This window comes from Rana temporaria, chromosome 7, assembly GCF_905171775.1.
Source record: "Rana temporaria chromosome 7, aRanTem1.1, whole genome shotgun sequence".
NCBI lineage: Eukaryota > Metazoa > Chordata > Amphibia > Anura > Ranidae > Rana > Rana temporaria.
In genome coordinates this window covers 9003312-9023126 of record NC_053495.1, presented here as the reverse complement: position 1 = coordinate 9023126, position 19815 = coordinate 9003312, and the positions used below count along the sequence as shown (strand labels likewise).

Genomic DNA, 19815 nt, shown 5'->3' with positions numbered 1-19815 from the left:
TGGCCAATGGGTCGCCGCCGCCCCTACTATTTCCAAAACTTAAAAGAATGTGTGGCTTGGGATACATTGTAACAGACGTTTGTCACTAGAAAATCTGCCTAAAAACTCTTACTAAGTCTCTGTGAATGTACAATGAAACACCAAAATGTTAATGTGGAGGATCAGTTTCTAGAATAATTCCCTTATTTGTTGTATGAGATGTAATTGTGTTTGCTGTGGAATGATGCATTGTCCGCCCCGTGCCCAGGGGAGGACCCGCTGGTGGAGGACCACACCGAGAGGGACATCAACTCTGTGGCCGGGGTACTGAAGCTCTACTTCCGGGGTCTGGAGAATCCGATCTTTCCCAAGGAAAGGTTTCAAGACTTGATATCTACGATTAGTGAGTATCGGTTCAGTGTGGTGCTGGGGGCAGGGCCGCCATTGGGGGGTACAGGCAGTACACCTGTAAGGGGCCCAGAGGTCCCCAGGGTTCCGGGTGGCAACCCCCCCTTTTTTTATTTATTTAAAAAAAAAATATATATATATATATATATATATATATATATTCTCTTTTGTTAAAGGGCCCAGAGGTCCCCGGGATGGCAACCCCCTTTTTTTTATATATATATATATATATATATAGATATTTTTTTACATATTGGCCTGGCTTAATATGTAAGGGGCAGATTCACGTAGCTTGGGCGCAGCGTAACGTAACCCGTTTACGTTACACCGCCGCAAGTTTTCCGTTTTAGTGCTCGATCCACAAAGCACTTACCTGGAAATTTGCGGCGGTGTATCGTAAACACGTCCAGCGCAAGGCGGCCCAATTCAAACGGGGCGGGTACCATTTCAATTAGGCGCGCTCCCGCGCCCTGGATGTACTGCGCATGCTCCGGTCGCAAATTTCCCGACGTGCTTTGCGCGAAATTACGACGCGCCGACGTTTTGTGAATCGCGACGTGATCAAATGACTTACGCCGGGAAAAATAAAAAAAAATTCTAAAGTGACGCGGGAAAGACGGGCATACTTTAACATGGTGGAGTAATTTTCCACCATATTAAAGGTGCCCTATCTTTGCGACGGAAATCTAACACTTGTAACGACGGGAAAAATCTTCGTGGATCGCCGTAACTCCTAATTTGCATACCCGACGCTGGTTTACGACGCAAACTCCCCCCAGCGGCGGCCGCGGTATTGCATCCTAAGATCCGACAGTGTAAGTCCATTACACCTGTCGGATCTTAGGGATATCTATGCGTAACTGATTCTATGAATCAGGCGCATAGATACTCTGAGAGATACGACGGAGTATCTGAGATACTCCGTCGTATCTCCTTTGTGAATCTGGCCCTAAGTTTTTATACTTTTTAACCACTTCAGCCCCGCGATATAGCCGAAAGATGGCTATAGCGCGGCTCTCTCGTTCTGGGAGGACATCCTCGGACGCCTGGGGAGCGTTCAGCGCGCACGAAAGTTTTTTTTTTACATTTATGCAGATTCTGTACAAATGATTGTTTTCTCTTTTATTCCAGAGATAGAGAACTCTGCGGAGAGGGTCCACCACATCCGACAGATCCTCATCACTTTACCCCGAGCCGTCCTGGTGGTCATGAGATATCTGTTCGCCTTCCTCAACCAGTAAGCCTCACTAGACTTTGAAGTTGAAGTTTATTCTGCTTGTATTTTGATTTCTCTGGTTTCCCCCCCCCTCATCAATTATTTAAATTAAAAGCCGATACTTTGCGGTGAAAAAGTAATGAAAAATGAATGGGCGCAAATCACACTGCAAAGAGTCGCAATGCAATTTCACAGCACTCCCCCCTACCACCGCTCCTGTGTGTGTGTGTATAGAAAGGAAAAAGCGCCATCTGGTGGGCCGTTTATTAAAAAAGTTAGCACTCACTTTAAAGCGGGAGTTCACCCGAAAAACAATTTTTAACCTTAGATTGATGCTCATTTTGTGAAGGGGAATCGGGTGTTTTTTTTTAAATCGAAGCAGTACTTACCGTTTTAGAGAGCGATCTTCTCCGGCGCTTCCGGGTATGGGCTGCGGGACTGGGCGTTCCTATTTGATTTACAGGCTTCCGACAGGCTTCCGACGGTCGCATACATCGCGTCACGAGTAGCCGAAAGAAGCCGAACGTCGGTGCGGCTCTATACAGCGCCTGCGCACCGACGTTCGGCTACTTTCGGAAAATCGTGACGCGATGTATGCGACCGTCGGAAGCCTGTCAATAAAATTGGAACGCCCAGTCCCGCAGCCCATACCCGGAAGCGGCGGAGAAGATCTATCTCTAAAACGGTTAGTACTGCTTCGATTTTAAAAAAAACACCCGATTCCCCTTCACAAAATGAGCCTCAATCTAATGTAAAAAATTAAGTTTTTCAATTATGGGCACTGATGGGCACCGATGAGGTGGCACTGATGGGCACCGATGAGGTGGCACTGATGGGCACTGATAGGTGGCGCTGGTATGCTGCACTGATGGGCATTCATAGGCGGCACTGATAGGCACTCATAGGCGGCACTGGGCACTCTTTGGCGGCACTGATGGGCACTCATGGGTGGCACTGATGGGTACTTATGGGTGGCAGACATGGGCACTGATAGGTGGGCACTGGGCATAGATGGGCACTAAGAGGTGGCACTGATGGCCACTGAGGGGTGGCACTGATGGCATTGCTGGGCATCATTTCAGCCAGTGCCCATGTTGCCAGTCAGTGCCCATTTGTGGGCACTGATTGGCATCGATTGTGTTAATTTTTTTCATCAACGATTTTTTTCAAGATCAATCAACGGCTTTTCCTGTTTACATCGTGATCAGCCGTGATTGGACATGGCTGATCACGTGGTAAAGAGCCTCCGCCGGAGGCTCTTTACCGAGATCGGAGATGCAGGGTGTCAGACTGACACCCCGCATCACCGATCGCCGCGCCCCCACGGGCGCGCGCCGACATGAAATCCTGCAGGACGTCAATAGACGTCCAGTCAGGATTTCACAACCACTTCCCGGACGTCAATTGACTATTGACCGGGCGGGAAGTGGTTAAGAGTTCTAGATAAAAAAAAAAACTGCCCACTAGATGGCGCTTCTCTTTCTTTTCGATAGGGGAAATCGCATGCCAATCGGACGAGAATTGCAGCACATTCCTGTTCAAAAATTCGAAAGCGATTCTTTCCCGTTGCGATTTCCACCGAATTATTTTCTATTGACGCAAATCGCACCGCAAAGTATCGGTACTCCGTGTCAGCGAGTACTTGACCGAAAGTAGCGATTAAAAGGGGAGAAAGGAAAAAAAGAGGCAACCCTAATAAAAAATAAATAAAAAATCTGTGAAAATATACCGGCCCCTTAAATGGTGATGCAGATATTCTACACTTATTATACATTATAAATCGGATGCATTCATGGATTGCGGCCGCTGTAAGCCACCCAAGTAGAATGAATAATGGATGTATTTAAGAGCTGTTAATAATTTATTCTATATAATTATGTTGTGTTGGTATTTTTGTTATGTGATGCTAGCAAGAGACCGTTGCAGTTCTGTTATCGATCGGTCTAGTCTGCCATCTAGTGGTGGAGATATGTATATCAAGACTACTTCTTCCCGGGCTGATTTCCTTCTAGTCATTGAGGTCCCAGCTTGGCTCGCTAGTCTGGAATTTAGAATTAGTGGCCCGGATTCAGGTACGACTTGCGCATTATTTGCGGAGGCACAGGGCAACGATTTTGCCCTACGCCCCCGCAAATAATTTGCGCTGCCCTCGATTCACGGAGCAGTAGCTCCGTAAATTGCGAGGGCGCGCCGGCAAAATTGCCCGGCGTAAGCGCGCGCAATGTAAATGATCCCGCCGGGGGCGGGAATCATTTAAATTAGGCGCGCTCCCGCGCCGAGCGTACAGCACATGCTCCGTCGGGAAACTTTTCCGACGTGCATTGCGGCAAATGACGTCGCAAGGACGTCATTTGCTTCAAAGTGAACGTGAATGGCGTCCAGCGCCATTCACGATTCACTTACGCAAACGACGTAAAATTCAAACGTCGCGACGCGGGAACGCCGGGTATCCTATAGCATTGGCTGCGCCTGCTATTGGGATGTGTAACCTTACGCGAAACCCGACGTACGCAAACTACGTAATTTGCGTACGCAGGGCTCGCGCAACGTTGTGAATCGGTGTTAGTATGCAATTTGCATACTATACACAGATCACAATGGGAGCGCCCCCTAGCGGTCATCGCTAGAATGCAGCCTAAAATCTGCGTGGCATAAGAGCTTTATGCCACGCAGATTTTAGGCTGCAGTCGGCGTAACGAGTTCTCTGAATCAGGAGAACTCGTTACGCCGGCACAAGTCAGCAATTGCGCTGCGTAACTATGGTTACGCAGGCGCAATTGCTACCTGAATCTGGGCCATTGCCGGCATCCCTACTGTGCAGCGCCGATTTTCGATTTTATATATTACTACATTTAAAGATAATATTAAAGATTATCTCTTTCAAATGGCCACCTGTAATATAATCTGAATTTCAATTTTTTTACTTTTTTTTTGTTTACAAACTATTTTTATTGAAAAAAATTAATATATAATAGTATATTAATGAGGGCGCTGGAGAATTAATTAATAAAAAAATTGCAGGCTTCTACGGGTTGGTTGCGGGCTCCTGATTGGCCGGGAAGAAGATCAGTGTGTCGATAGCAAATATTTATTCGCTACTGTCACACAACTGGGTGGGATCAGGGTGCTCTAATCACGTGCTTCAAAAAAAATACACCCCCGCCATTGGAATCCATGCGACCGGCGCCATGTATGTAGATTAGGGGGAAGGAGGCATGGATAGAGGGGGGCGGGGGCCCGTGCGCCCCTAACGGCTGACACTGATAAAAAACTAAAAATGGAAATTGGGCGATGAGCTCAGGCAGGCGACAGAGATGATATGTCTGCCCTGACAGGAAGAGAATACAATCAAATATCAGCACACACAACAATCCCTGAGAGGTAAGGCTGTACTATCAGGGCCGCCATCAGGAAATATGGGGCCCCTTACACAGCTTCAGCAGGCATGGGCCCTCCTGGAGCAGAGAACCGGGGGGGGGGGGTGATGCCACCTGAAATTGAGAAGCGGGGGGGGGGGGGCTGGCGCGGATTGAGAAGCGGGGGGAGAAAAAAGGAAGAAATAAAGCAAAATATATATAAAAAAAGGGGGGTAGCCATCCGGGGCCCTGGAGACCTCTGGGCCCGTTAATAGAAAGAAAAAAAGAAAGAAAAAAAATATATATATATTTTTTTTTTAACGGGGGGTTGCTATCTGGGGCCCTTTAATAAAAAAAAAAGAAACCTCTGGGCCCTTTAATAAATATATATATATATATATATATATATATATATATATATATATATATATAAATATATAAAAATAAACATTTATAAAAAAATATATATATATAAAAAATAAAAGAAATAAAAAAAATATATAAAAAAAAGATTTTTGTTTTATAAAAAAAAAGGGGGGTTGTCATCCGGGGCCCTGGGGATCTCCGGACCTCTAAAAAAAAAAAAAATTGTCCCTTTAATAGAAAATAAAATAAAAATATATATATTTTTTTTATAAAAAATAAATACAAAAAAAGGGGGGTTGCCATCTGGGGCCCTGTGGACCTCCGGGCCCCTTACAGGTGTACTGCCTGTACCCCCCTGATGGCGGCCCTGTGTACTATTATTAAAACCTAATTATGGAAGAGCATTATTACACTATGGAGGGCCCCAATGGGCCATATTGCCCCTATAAACCACCTGAATAACTCTTCCTGCAGCCTCCCAGTACCCGAAGCATGTTAGTAGTGTGCAGTGCATTATAGCCTATTTGGATGGCAGCGCAGACCCTCCCACTCCTGGTTTGATTACCTGTGGAGGGGATTCTGGGCAGATAAAGAGAAGATTTGGGCAGCCCTGCTTGTAGTATTTTTTTTAAATACTGTATATGTGGGGTCTTCACTTTTGAGTCCCATTCAGGACACTATTTGCATGGAGTTTGCATGTCCTCCTTGTGTTTCTTCCAGTTAGAGCCTATTGTTGATGGCCCAGTATCATGATGGCCTGTGTTCTGTTTCAGCTTGTCCCAGTATAGCGATGAGAACATGATGGACCCGTACAATTTGGCCATTTGCTTCGGCCCGACGCTGATGCCCATCCCGGACAGTCAAGACCCAGTGTCCTGCCAAGCGCACGTCAACGAGGTCATCAAAAGCATCATCGTCAACCACGAAGCCATCTTCCCCAGCCACCGGGAACTGGAGGGGCCCGTCTATGAGAAGTGCATGACTGTGGACGCGGAGTACTGGTACTAACCGACCCCCTGGGCTGCATCAAGCCGCAAAACGAAGCTTAAGATCTAATCTTTATTTTTTTAAATAATTGAATAAATTAATTAACTAATTACATTTTTTAAATTTATTTTTTACGTTTGTAATTAAATCAAATTACATTTTCAATGTAATTGATTTCAATTCATTGAATTTAATCATTTCAATTATTATTTAATTATTTATTTAAATTTAAACGCTCAATTACATTTTTAATTTTTTTTTACATTTATTAAAATTCGATTTATTTAATATTATTTTATTTTTTTATTATTATTAAAATTAATTATATATTCTATTTAATTAATTATTTAAATGAAAAATTTTATTAAATTAATGACTGTAATTATTGAATTATTCTATTTAATTATTTATTTAAATTTAAACGTTCAATTACATTTTTTATTTTTTTTTACATTTATTAAAATTTGATTTATTTAATATTAGTTTTTTTTTTAATTATTAAAATTAATTATATATTCTATTTAATTAATTATTTAAATGGAAAATTGAATTAAATTAATGACAATAATAATACTAATCAAGGATGGAAAAATATTCATCCTTCGAATGGCCACATTCCCATTTTTAATGTTAAAATCTTGCAACTGCAAAAAATGGCACCTCGAGGAAAGCTGCTTCTTCAGTCTCCTTTGTGTCTAAACAGTCAGGCCCAGATTCACAGAGAGCAAGGCGCACATTACGCCGCCCTGGAGCAAACACCGTACGGCACGCCAACGTAGCGCGGAGAAGCAAGCATTGCATTCAGCAAGCCAGTGCTCCCAACGCTACGGGTTTCGAAGGCGCACGCCGGCGTAGGTGGAAGTGGGCGTGACCCCATGCAAATGATGGGCCGAGCGCCAGACAGGTACGTATCACGAACGGCGCATGCGCCGTGGACGCATGCACAGCACCCCCCTGCGCCTGCTCACAACCACGCCGGCACAACTGCCTAAGCTACGCCGGATCACCGCGTACGCCGTGAACATAACGTACGCCCAGCCAGACGCACGTCCAACGCACAATACACCGGCTTGTGTTCCCTGGTGCAGACCTGTGCATGTCTGTTGCCGGGTTGCACCTCGTTTATGGGGCATAACTTTACGCCGGACGTACAACTTACGCGCATCTCGCGTAGCATGCGCCGGGCACACGCACGTTCGTGAATCTGCGTATTTCCCTCATTTGCATGTTTGAATGGCTAATCAATGGGAGCAACACCATGCGCCCAGCCCATATGTGCGCCCACCCTACGCCGGTGTGTGCAAGCTACGCCGGCGGGGTGTAGCCTGGTTTTAGGCGCATGTTGGTTCGTGGGTCTGCCACACACATACGCCGGCGCACATTGGCACTTACGCCGACGTGTTATACGTCGGCGTAAGTGCTTTGTGAATCTGGGCCTCAGTCTTTTTTTTTTTTTTCTGAGGGTTTTTTGTTAAGGGGGAATTTGGCAGAAATTGTGGGGGGGGGTCCCCAGTTGGGGGGGGGGGGTAGACTACTGAATAAGCAGGCTCTGCATTCTAGTGCAAGGTCCCCTTTAACTCTTTGTCAAATTTAATAATTACATTTTAAAATTTCCATTACAGCGACAGCCCACACAGTGAGCCGGGCGCCATTGAAGAAGGGGACCATGATAACGGTACTGAGCCACACACAAGCGATGAAGGTAAGTGGGCAGACTGAGCCGACTGATCACATATAGGATTCTGAATAACCACTGGGGGGGGTTATTTAAAATATGTGGAATACTACATGTATTTCCTCGTTGTGCCATGAAAAAGTATTCATAATCCTGAGTGTTTTCCAAGTATTTCCGAGGTATTGCATACCATAGAAGTCAATGCGGAACAAATTATTTTAGTTTCCATTGACTTCTATGGGGAAACTCGCTTTGATATGCGAGTGCTTTGGATTACGAGCGTTCTCCTGGAACGGATTATGCTTGTAATCCAAGGTTCCACTGTAATATGACAAAATGTAGAATATTTCAAGGGGAATGAATATTTTTTCAAGGCACTGTACTTGCAAAAAAAATTGTACAGGAAATCTAGACAGGTATTAAATTGCTGGAAGGCTCTGGATGGGGCTGGGTATCACTGTATGGGGATGAGGGTTGTGGAGGGGGTTAGGGGACTATGAAACTGACTTAGTGGCCCTGGAGGGGTCAGGGGGGGCACTTTGGGAGGTTGGGGTGGTGCTGAGGAACACTTTTAGAGATTGAGGGCACTGTGGAGTGAGTGGCTCTGCAGCAGACTGATGGGCACTCTTGGAGGCTGAGGCTCTCAGAGGGCCTGGGGCCTCAGTGGGCCACTATGGGAGGCATGGAGGGAGGTTAAGGGATTTGCAGCTAGCTTGAGGCCTGGAAGAGGGGAGGCCATGGACTGGCAGTGGGCCATGCCCCAGTGGATTAGAACCACTGATATTAAGAGCCCACCTCTGAGTTACATCTCCAGATTATTGGTAAGTGGATATGGGGCATGAAGATCTCAGGTGTACCATGTACCAATTTTGTAAAAGCTAAATTGTGTCACCATGACTATAGTCATCCCCAAAGCTAATTACAATTCTTCTGTGTCTCACCCTTCTAGAGGTGGAGCAGATTGAAGCCATCGCTAAGTTTGACTACTCCGGTCGCACACCGCGAGAATTGTCCTTTAAAAAAGGGGCGTCCCTGCTCCTCTACCACCGAGCGTCGGAGGACTGGTGGGAAGGCCGGCACAATGGGGTGGACGGTCTGATACCCCACCAGTATATCGTGGTCCAGGATCTGTAAGTAACCGAGAACCAACTATTCCGACTGTTGTGAAGCGATTTATCCCTTGTGAGACCTCTATGCCTGGCCTGTATAAGAAGATATAATCACTGAGGACAATCCTCATCAGATAGCTTGAACTCACCAAGTACCGATTCTATTCGCAGAGGTGCTTTAATCTGGAAACAGGCCACAGCAGATGACAGGATACAAACAGATGAACAATAGGTTGTGGTGCTTATGCGGTCAAAAGATGATATTGTCTGTAGCTTACTATGCAGAATACATGTGCCCATGTTACATGTGGCCTGTTAGCTGTCTCCATTACACAGGAAGTACAAAACTCCAAGGGTGGAGCATTACACAGAAAGGAAGTGTGTCATAAATCAGACAAAAGAAACATAGAACATAGGTGCATTACCACAAAAGGTCACTAGATGGCAGCATGTGAACTAAACATAACGGCCCGGATTCACAAAGCACTTACGCCGACGTTTCTCGAGATACGCCGCGTAAGTGTAAATATGCGCCGTGCCCATAAACTGAGATACGCCTGAAAATAGGCTTCATCTGACCGACATAACTTTCCTACGCCGGCGTATAGTGGGCACATAGTTACGCTGGCCGCAAGTGGCGCTCCCATTGATTTCCTATTCAAATATGGAAATGAGGGAGATACGTCGATTCACCAACGTACTTGCGCCCGGCGCATAATATACGCAGTTTGCATAAGTCGTACGTTCCGGCGTAAAGTTATTCCCTATATATGAGGCGCAACTCATTCTAAGGTATGGCCAAGGGAACACAGCCGTCATATTTTATGTCGTTTACGTAGTACGTGAATAGGGCTGGGCGTAGGTTACGTTCACGTCGTAGGCAGTGATCCGTCGTATCTTAGGGAGTAGTTCCGACGTGATTCTGAGCATGCGCACTGGGATACGTCCACGGGACGGCGCATGCGCCGTTGGTTTTAAGTACTTGTATGGCACTCGGCCCATCATTTGCATGGGGTCACGCCTCATTAGCATGGCTCACGCCCACTTCCACCTACGCCGGCTTACGCCGAGGGAACCCAGCGCAGTTTGGGAGGCAAGTGCTTTGTGAATTCGGTGCTTGCCTCTCTGCGCTACGTCGGCGTAGCGTATATTAGATACGCTACGCCGGCATAAATATGCGCCAATGTATGTGAATCCGGGCCAACGTCCATAGAAAATAGTTCAGAGAAACAATCTATATGACAATTCTATGCCCCATTGGGGCGGCACACCAACCGCTTGTTCGTGATCACATGAGCAATGAATTGACCCCTGACAGTAATCACCTGACCTCCCCAGTCTCATCTCAGGACTGGCCCTTCTTCTTTACAAAGTGGTCTCCATCTAGACAGGTAGGAACATCGATGAGATAACCTATACAGACCACGGTCACTATAATTCTGAGAATTTGGTTTAAAAATTGGAGAAATTTCCCACCATGCACCCAATAATCTCTTTCTATGCCTCCTCTCTCCCTCCAGCGATGATGCCTTCTCGGATAATCTGAGCCAAAAAGCGGACAGCGAGGCAAGCAGCGGGCCCCTCCTGGATGATAAATCCTCTTCCAAGAATGACATCCAGTCACCCATCGAGCACCTACCAGAGTACAACTTTGCCGGGGTCCTGGGCAGGTAGGAAACTAACAAAGGATGTGTGTGCACCCAAGGGCCCACAAGGAAGAGAGGCCGATCAGGGGAGTACAGGGGATGCCTCAGAGGAGAGTTAGATGAGTGTAATGGAGTAGAAGTTTCCCTAATCCAACAGGAAATTAGGGGTCATACCTATCAGGGGTCATACCTATCAGGGGTCATACCTCCAGTGGGAACCCAGGCCACAGATAAAAACCTCACAGTTTTGGTTGGAGTTGGGCTTTATGTAGCGCTTTTGGGTTTTGTTAAGCAGATATTTTTCTTGTGAATCTCTTTCTTACCTGAAATTCCCACCAGTAACATCACTTCCTCGACAAAGCTAAGCCACTGCCTCACAATTATCAGCGGCATTGTCCGGCTTCCATGGGAGCTCATTCAGTTGGCCATCTAATACAGTGGTCTCCAAACTGTGACCCTGTGCTTGCTTTTATCCGGCCCTTGCGGCACTATTCCTCCCACTGACAATAATGGGGCATAATTCAAGCTACCAACAATCAGGCATGTTTTCCCCCACTGACACCAATGATAGAACACTATTCCTCCCACTGACACCAATGATGTGGCATTATTCCTCCCACCGACACCAATGATGGGGCACTATTCCTCCCACCGACACTAGTGATAGGGCACTATGCCTCCCACTGACACCAACGAAAGGGAACTCTACCTCCCGCTGACACTAATGATAGGGCACTATTCCTCTCATTGACACTAATGATAGGGCACTATTCCTCCCACAAACACCAACGATAGGGCACTATTCCTCTCACAGACACCAACGATAGGGCACTATTCCTCTCTTTGATAACAATATAGGGACACTTCCTGCCACTGACACCAAAGATGGGGGAACTATTCCTCACACTGACACCATCAATGGGGCACTGTTTCTCCCACTGACACCAATGATGGGGCATTATTACCGATACCAGGACATGTTCTACTCCTACAGGCCACAGTCCGGGCCCCAAGAAAGTCTGAAGGATAATAAACTGCCCCTTTGTTTAGACACTTTGGAGACCCTGGTCCAATTTTTGGGTTTATACACGTTTATTTTTTATTTCTCTCTATTCTTTAGGGTTAGACTTCGTTCCGACGGAGCTGCTATACCGCGCCGGAGAAGCGGAGGTGAAAACCATAGCCCGCCTCGGCCTCTTGGCCCTTGCATTGACACGCCTCCCCGCGCGGCCGCCTGTCCCAGCAGTCCCCACAAGTTGTCCCTGAGCCGCGGACGAGTGGACAGCCCTGAAAAGCGCAGGCTGGGGACATTTGGAAGCGCTGGGAGTATCAATTACCCCGAACGGAAGCTACTGAACGATGGGATATGTCTGCGTTCTGTGACTGGAGGCACGAGGCACAGCAGCCTTGGGGATCACAAATCCCTGGAGACAGAGGCTCTGGCTGAGGTAACACACGGGATATTTACAAAATTATTTTTTTGAGTGTTATTATTATAAAGCAGCTCAGTAATTTTTCTTTTTTTTAATTCTGTGCCCTATTAAGTTCCAGCCATTCATGATTTTATTTTCCTGCTCCTGTAGTTGGTACACTTTCCCTTTAAGGGTCTCTTTGTTTTCCTGTCTCTTTAAAACAACATACAGTATGTGTGTTTCTCATCCATTAAGGAACACAGGAATTCAGAAACAGTCTTGTTATACTGCCACCTACAGGAAGATCTGAACTCTAGCAACAAAAACATTTTGTGAGCTGCCCAGGATAGCCCTTTCTTTACCCAACATGCCTTGATTTCTTTGCTAGTGTCCCATAATAATGGATGTATTTTCATTAACGCTGCTGAGAAAAATCTAATTTTGTTATCCCTTTTTATTCAACTTTGTTCTTGAATTTTTGTTTTTATTGACCATATCTGATTGTGGGCCTTTTCTTTCCTAGACGGGAAGTGGTTGTTTTCCCACCTGTTTTTTTTTCTAGGTCCTGCTTAGTGCTGACCATTTATATCATGGTCACAGGATCGGGTTGATTCTCCATGTACTCCCTCTGGTTATGTTGACAGGTTCTCCCATCTAGCAGGGGACTACTTGGTGCCGACCTTGTCTAACCTGGTCAGAGCATCAGGTTGATTCTCCATGTTCTTCCTCTGGTCATGTTAGGTTTTCCTATCTAGTAGACCACTTGGTGGTGATCATTCTATCCTTGTCTGAGCATCAAGTTGATTCTCCATGTCCTCCCTCTGGCCATTTTGATAGGCTCTCCTGTGTAGTAGGGGACCCCTTGGTGGTGACCATTTCTGTCCTGGTCTGAGCATCAAGTTAAAACTCCATGTCCTCCCTATCAACATGTTGACAGGTTCTCCCATCTAGTAGGGGACTACTTGGTGCCGACCTTGTCTAACCTAGTCAGAGCATCAGATTTATTCTCCCATGTTCTCCCTCAGGGGAACCTAATAAAATGACCAGAGGGAGAACATGGGGAATAAACCTGATGGGGGCCAGATGGCGAAAAGAGGACATAAAAGATGAGAAAGAAAGAAATACGGAGGAGGAGAAGAAGAGGTGCAGAACAGGGAAATTGGGCAGGAAAAGGGTACCCCCAGGTCGGGAGGATAGAGGAGGTCAATTAGTGAGGCCTAGGCTGGTCGGATGCAAAGTGGGAAGAGCGTAGGACCACCACGGGCCCCAAACCTTGAGGAACTTGGCGTGGGAGTCATGGAGAATACTAGACATCTTCTCATTAATCATGAGAGTCGTTAAGATGCTCTTCACCTCCGCAAACGAGACAGACGGCTTCTCCCAGGGACTTGCTATTGTACGCTTTGCAGCGATAAACAAATAGGTGGCCAACTTCTGCTGATGGGAAAAGAGGCCCGGGATCGGGCAGTGAAGTAAGGCCAATTTGGCATCCTTGCGGGGGGATATATGGAAGAAAGGCTATAATACAATTCTGAAACAGATTTGAACCCTTCCCCACTCTGAAATACAAAAACAAAATAATAAATTTCTGGTAGAGTTGGTAGGTTGCTTTACATACTCATACAGTATATTGTAGTTAAGTTTATGTATGATACTGCAAATTGTGCTTTAACAAAAATCTCACCACACCCCCCATTGTTAATTTGTGACTTTTGTCTCCATTGTAGGACATCGAGAAGACAATGAGCACAGCCCTCAACGAACTACGTGAACTGGAACGTCAGAATACAGCTAAACAAGCACCAGATGTTGTCCTAGACACTCTAGAACCAATGAAGAATCCTACCCTTGGAACCCCAAATTCTGAGCCAGTAAGTCCCCTGCACACCATCATGATACGGGATCCCGATGCTGCCATGAGGAGGAGCAACTCTTCCAATACCGAAATGCTGACCACTTTCAAGCCAGCGTTGTCTGCTCGCCTGGCTGGAGCCCAGCTCAGACCCCCGCCGGTAAGGCCGGCCCGGCCGATGGTCCAGCACCGATCTAGCAGCAGTAGTAGTTCTGGGATGGGAAGTCCAGCCCTTACCCCTACGGAAAAAATCTTTCCCAACAATTCTTCTGAAAAGTCAGGGACCATGTGACCATCTCTACTGGGCCTTGGTGGGAATCCATTGTGGCAAAGTCCAGTATGTGTGTTAAGGAAGGACACTCTGTGGAATTTATACCCATCAAACTCATCCACTTGTCCTAGAGGCTTCTCTTGATCACCTCTCAAAAGTTGATGTCCCTGGTAAAAAAAATCTCCATTGTCTTACATCTAAAACAGGATCTCATTCCACTGTGTCTCCATTGTGTACGTGCCGTTCATCTCAACCCGTCTCTATGAAAAATTCTCATATTCCTATGTCCTTCAGATTGCCTTAAAACTGCACTCCCGGTTGGGTATGTCCAGTCCTGTTTCGGGTTTTAGGCCTCCATGTCTCCTGGTTCCATCTCAAGCGTTCCTAAATCAAACAGGTGTGAAAGTTGGAACTCCAATTTACAGTTCTGGGCTGTACCCGAGGATGTTTTTTTTTTTTTTTTGGCTCCATTTGCTGGAAGCTTTCATCTAGCAGACTCAAGATGTCGATCTTTTTTTGAAAGGAATCAGGCTGAAGATCTCACTTTCATCCCAATATATTCAGTGGTCACCATCTTGTTCTTTGATGGAGCTCAAATATGGCTTCCTAACGGGATGTGGATATTTCCTGTGGTTTACGATGTATGCTGTACTCCAGAGCTTTTCCCCTATAAGGGGGTTCAGCTGCTCCATTTACTATGAGCAATATGTAACTTTGTACATAATTACTCCGAAAATGTTAGTCATGTCATTAACCTTGTTTAGGCCCGAGGCCTAGCCGTTATAAATATATCTATACATACCTATATATAGTAGTGACATTTATGTAGGATAATGTGAATTATGCTTGAACTTAAACAATGAAAAGGCTGTTTTTTTTTTTTTTGCTGTCACTGGAAAAAAAAAAAGGTGTATACAGTGTGTATATATAGTATGAATATACAGTACAAAAAGCCGTTAGATCTTACCTCAGTGGCTTTTGTCCTCACGTTTACCCATGATGCTCTCTGGGATTTTAGTTGCGCCAATAAAATGTTTGTGTGTAGTGCGTGCGAGGATTATAACTTCCTCAGAATATTCCACTATAGCAGGACCAGGGCGATGGTACAGAGCAGTGCATGATGGGAGTTAAGATTCAAAAAACGGTTTGAGGGCCACAGGTAGAGAATATTTACGGGACCTTTAAAGCATTGAAACTCTGAGCCAATTATCTAACTGGAAATTCTGTTCCCGTGCGGGGCTAAAGATGAATGATATTGAGTATATTTGTGAAGAAATTGCATTTCTGAAACTTTTTAACCATTTGTGTTGGGATGGGTCGTAACATTTCAAAAACCTTGACCATTTAGCACCACAAAAAAATACCCCATTGGATGACCCTGACCAGATGTTGCCCGATAAAAGCCTGACTGCCGTTGGCTGCTTTGGACTACAGCACACAAACAATGCAGGATGTATGGAGGCAGGAAAGGGTCTGCACCACATACCAACCGTATACAGTAAAGAGTTGAGCAGAAATCTTTGCCATTATTGGTGTTGTTCAACTCTCGCTGAGTTAACTGGACTAACTAGATGCTGAGATAATACCAACTTAAGGGAAACGTCCATCTTTATGTATTTCTTAACCTCATTCTATGCTATCCAAAAGTCACTTAATGATCCAGACAATCTGTACAGCTGAACATTTTTTTTTGGTCTTTTTGGTGGATCACAACTCCATGCAGTCTCTGTCTTCTTGGAAACTAGGCTGGAACTGAGTGGGTGGGGCTATATAAGACCCTTAAGGGATTGAGTGCACATGTTACAGCTCCATGCAGTCTCTGTCTTCTTGGAAACTAGGCTGGAACTGAGTGGGTGGGGCTATATAAGACCCTTAATGGATTGTGTCCACATGTTACAGCTCCATGCAGTCTCTGTCTTCTTGGAAACTAGGCCGGAGCTGAGTGGGTGGGGCTATATAAGACCCTTAAGGGATTGCGTCCACATTTTACAGCTCCATGCAGTCTCTGTCTTCTTGGAAACTAGGCTGGAACTAAGTGGGTGGGGCTATATAAGACCCTTAAGGGATTGAGTGCACATGTTACAGCTCCATGCAGTCTCTGTCTTCTTGGAAACTAGGCTGGAACTGAGTGGGTGGGGCTATATAAGACCCTTAAGGGAATAAGTGCACATGTTACAGCTCCATGCAGTCTCTGTCTACTTGGAAACTAGGCTGGAACTGAGTGGGTGGGGCTATATAAGACCCTTAAAGGATTGCGTCCACATGTTCAGTGCAGGTAGATACTCTCTGATATCATAAGATTATATCCTCATTAGGAGTTCATGGAAGAGAGTGTAGATACCTGTATCTGAAAAATTTGTTTTTCGACATACTGCATTTCCAGTTGAACCCAACTCAAAAGAGGAACTAGCACTTTTAATGTCATTAAGTGAACAGAATATTGGACAAAATTAAAAAGTTAGCCTAGTGGATGGTTCCGTATTAGTCCCACCATGGTGGTCGGCAGCAGCTTTTCCTGTAAATTCCCAGTCTGTCCAGTGTGAGCCAGCATAAGGTAAAAAATGCTCACCTCCTGGCCTGCTGTCTACTTTTCTGGTTACACTCGCCAATGTGATATCACACTCTCTAACATGACCTTCTGTAATGTAGTAGATATACTGTGCTCCTGACCTTCTCATAACCTTTCTGATTACGCTTACCCCCGGGATATAAGACCCTTCAAGATGACCCTCCATAATGTAGAAAAATAGTCCGTTCCTGACCTTCTCTGTACCTTTCTAAAAATAAATACATACCTCCAGGATATAAGACCCTTTAACATGACCCTCCATACGGTAGACAATAGTCAATTCCTGACTTTATCTGTACCTTTCTGAATATACTTACCTCCAGGATATAAGACCCTTCAAGATGACCCTCCATAAAGGTAGAAAATAGTCTGCTCCTGACCTTCTCATAACCTGTCTGATTATACTTACCTCCAGGATATTAAATCATTCAATGTGACCCTCAATAATGTAGAAAATAGTCCATTCCTGACCTTCCCTGTACCTTTCTGAATATACTTACCTCCAGGATATAAGACCTTTCAACATGACCCTCCATAAGGTAGAAAATAGTCCATTCCTGACCTTCTCTGTACCTTTCTGAATATACTTACCTCCAGGATATAAGATCTTTCAACATGACCCTCCATAAGGTAGAAAATAGTCAGTTTCCTGGTCTTCTCTTAACCTTTCTGAATATACTTACCTCCAGGATGTAAGACCCTTTAAAATGACCCTCCATAAGGTAAAAATAGTTGATTTCTGACCTTATCTTTACTTTTCTGATTATACTTCTCTCCAGGATATTAACTCATTCAAAGTAACCCTCCATAAGGTAGACAATAGTCAGTTCCTGACCTTCTCTTTACCTTTTTGATTACACTTACCTCTGGGATATAAGACCCTTCAAGGTGACCCTCCACAAGGTAGAAAATAGTCCATTCCTGGCCTCTTGATCTTTCTGATTACACTTACCTCCAGGATATTAAACCATTCAAAATGACCCTCCTTACAGTAGAAAAAAGTCCATTCCTGACCTTCCCTGAACCTTTCTGATTACACTTACCACCCGGATATAAGACCCTTCAACACGACTCTCCATAAGGTAGAAAAAACTCTGTTCTGGAACTTCTACCATTCTAAGCATGCTTACCACAAGGATTTCGCACCCTCCAATATGACCCTCCATTGGGTATAAAACACTGTGCCTGACCTTCTTTACACCTTTCTAATTAAAATCACCAGAACTTGGTCAGTGAACTCTTGGGTGGTGGGATGGATTTGGTGCAATGTCAGCTGATTTTAATTAGAAGGTTCTGGGATCTTCAGAGAAAAGTCTTGAAGGGTCTTATGCTGGAGAGATTTTAGCATTAGTCTAATTTGTAGCTATTTTGTATAAAACATTATGTGACTTTTTTGGCAGAGCATGCAGAGAATTGTAGTACCAATGGCTGTCTACATAACATTTATGGCCTGAGGCAATTTGTGAATGCAAGGTCTAAATATGATATTTATTGCACTGTATGTTGCCAGTTTCTGGTGTCAGTAGTATATAAAAGTTTGGCCTCTGACACTTTTAAATAATAATGCCATATTTTAGTATCAGCAAATATATAATGCAGCCTGATTATGCATGGGAAACTTAGGGCCAGCCTCTGGTGTCCAAAATATATACTGCCAGCCCGTTGTCTATAAGCCTTCGATTTCAGGGTTATAGAAGTACGGAGCTTGCACCCTTTTATAGCTCTGGTCAGTGACTTAAGAAATGTGCTTACTGAGACCTTTCATGTTTGGGGCCCTAAGGCAGCTGCCTTTTCCAGGACATAGCCCATGCACTTTTCCAACAACTTGGTGCCTTGTTGAAGGTACACCGGTGCTTTGGCTAACTGCAGAAACTAGAATTAAGCACATCAGTCTGGTTCCAGCACGCCGCAGATTTACGTTCGCTTTAATAAAGTTGTTAGACCTTAACCAACTTAAAGCACAAACATCTAGATTATTTTAAGTCTTCGCCTGGAGATCATTGCACTAGAGATATCTAAACATTTTATCGATATCCCGAACACATGGGCTGTGAATATTGCATGTCACTCCTGTGCAGTAGATAAGGGCTTCAAAGACACCAATTAGCACAACAAAAGCCAATATGACTTATGTGCACCAGAGGGCCCTTGAGATCGAAGGGCCCCCTGGGATCCAAAACCTCTAGACAGAAATGTATGCGCTTATAGGCTGCACTTGCCACAATTTTTCTACTAAAAAGCCACAAAAGATACGGCCATCATTATAATACAGAAACTGAAACTTTAGGGGTGCTATTGTTCTATTTGCCAGCAAACAAGCTTGCTGCCCCATTTTTTGTCATCTTTGCCAAATTTTCCAGATGTTTTAAAAAGTGTTTTACAAAGACATGATCATTGATATTGTCTAGTTGCAGAAAAACAGAGCTGCACGATTCTGGCCAAAATGAGAATCACGATTCTTTTTGCTTAGAATAAAGATCACGATTCTCTCGAAAATCTCAAAGAACGGCACTTACAAGACTGCGCAGAAAATATATATATATACTTATTATTTATCGCCCTATAGCGCGCACCAGCGTATAGCGCGCACCCCGAACCTAGAAGGTAATCTTAAGGGGAAAAAAAATAAATATCGACAGTTTACAGTTACTTACAGTTGCCCGGCGGCCTTGTCCGGTCCAGCGTCCGTCTGCGGCATTCGTGGTGTCCTCCCCGCTTCTCACGCGCTGTTTTTGAACGCCGCCGCCGACATATACCGAGTGCAGTACACTCAGCTGGGCTTGGCCACGCTCGGCTCCTCTCGCATAAAGGTTAGGAGGCGGCACAGGGCGTGACCGCAAGCGGAGCCGAGTGTACTGCACTCGGTATATGTCGGCGGCGGAGCTCAACAAGCGGGGATCGGCATATAACGCGCACCCACGATTTTCCTCTGATTTTAAGGGGAAAAAAGTGCGCGTTATACGCCAATA

At 45.0% G+C, this 19815-nt stretch overlaps 1 protein-coding gene across 3 annotated transcripts in view; it reads left to right on the top strand.

Annotated features, from left to right (window-relative positions):
* Window positions 1-19378, top strand: part of SRGAP3 (SLIT-ROBO Rho GTPase activating protein 3) — a 151588-nt gene extending 132210 nt beyond the window's left edge. For 2 of the 3 annotated variants that reach the window (XM_040358840.1, XM_040358839.1), the window contains exons 15-22: window positions 248-382; window positions 1519-1624; window positions 6099-6326; window positions 7935-8014; window positions 8937-9117; window positions 10617-10766; window positions 11863-12190; window positions 13882-19378. In XM_040358840.1, the coding sequence (XP_040214774.1) occupies window positions 248-382; window positions 1519-1624; window positions 6099-6326; window positions 7935-8014; window positions 8937-9117; window positions 10617-10766; window positions 11863-12190; window positions 13882-14298 (1625 nt within the window). In that variant the 3' untranslated portion in view covers window positions 14299-19378. The remainder of the gene's footprint in view (window positions 1-247; window positions 383-1518; window positions 1625-6098; window positions 6327-7934; window positions 8015-8936; window positions 9118-10616; window positions 10767-11862; window positions 12191-13881) is intronic. The other variant, XR_005750532.1, reaches the window with a different exon arrangement.
* The last annotated feature ends 437 nt before the right edge of the window (window positions 19379-19815 follow it).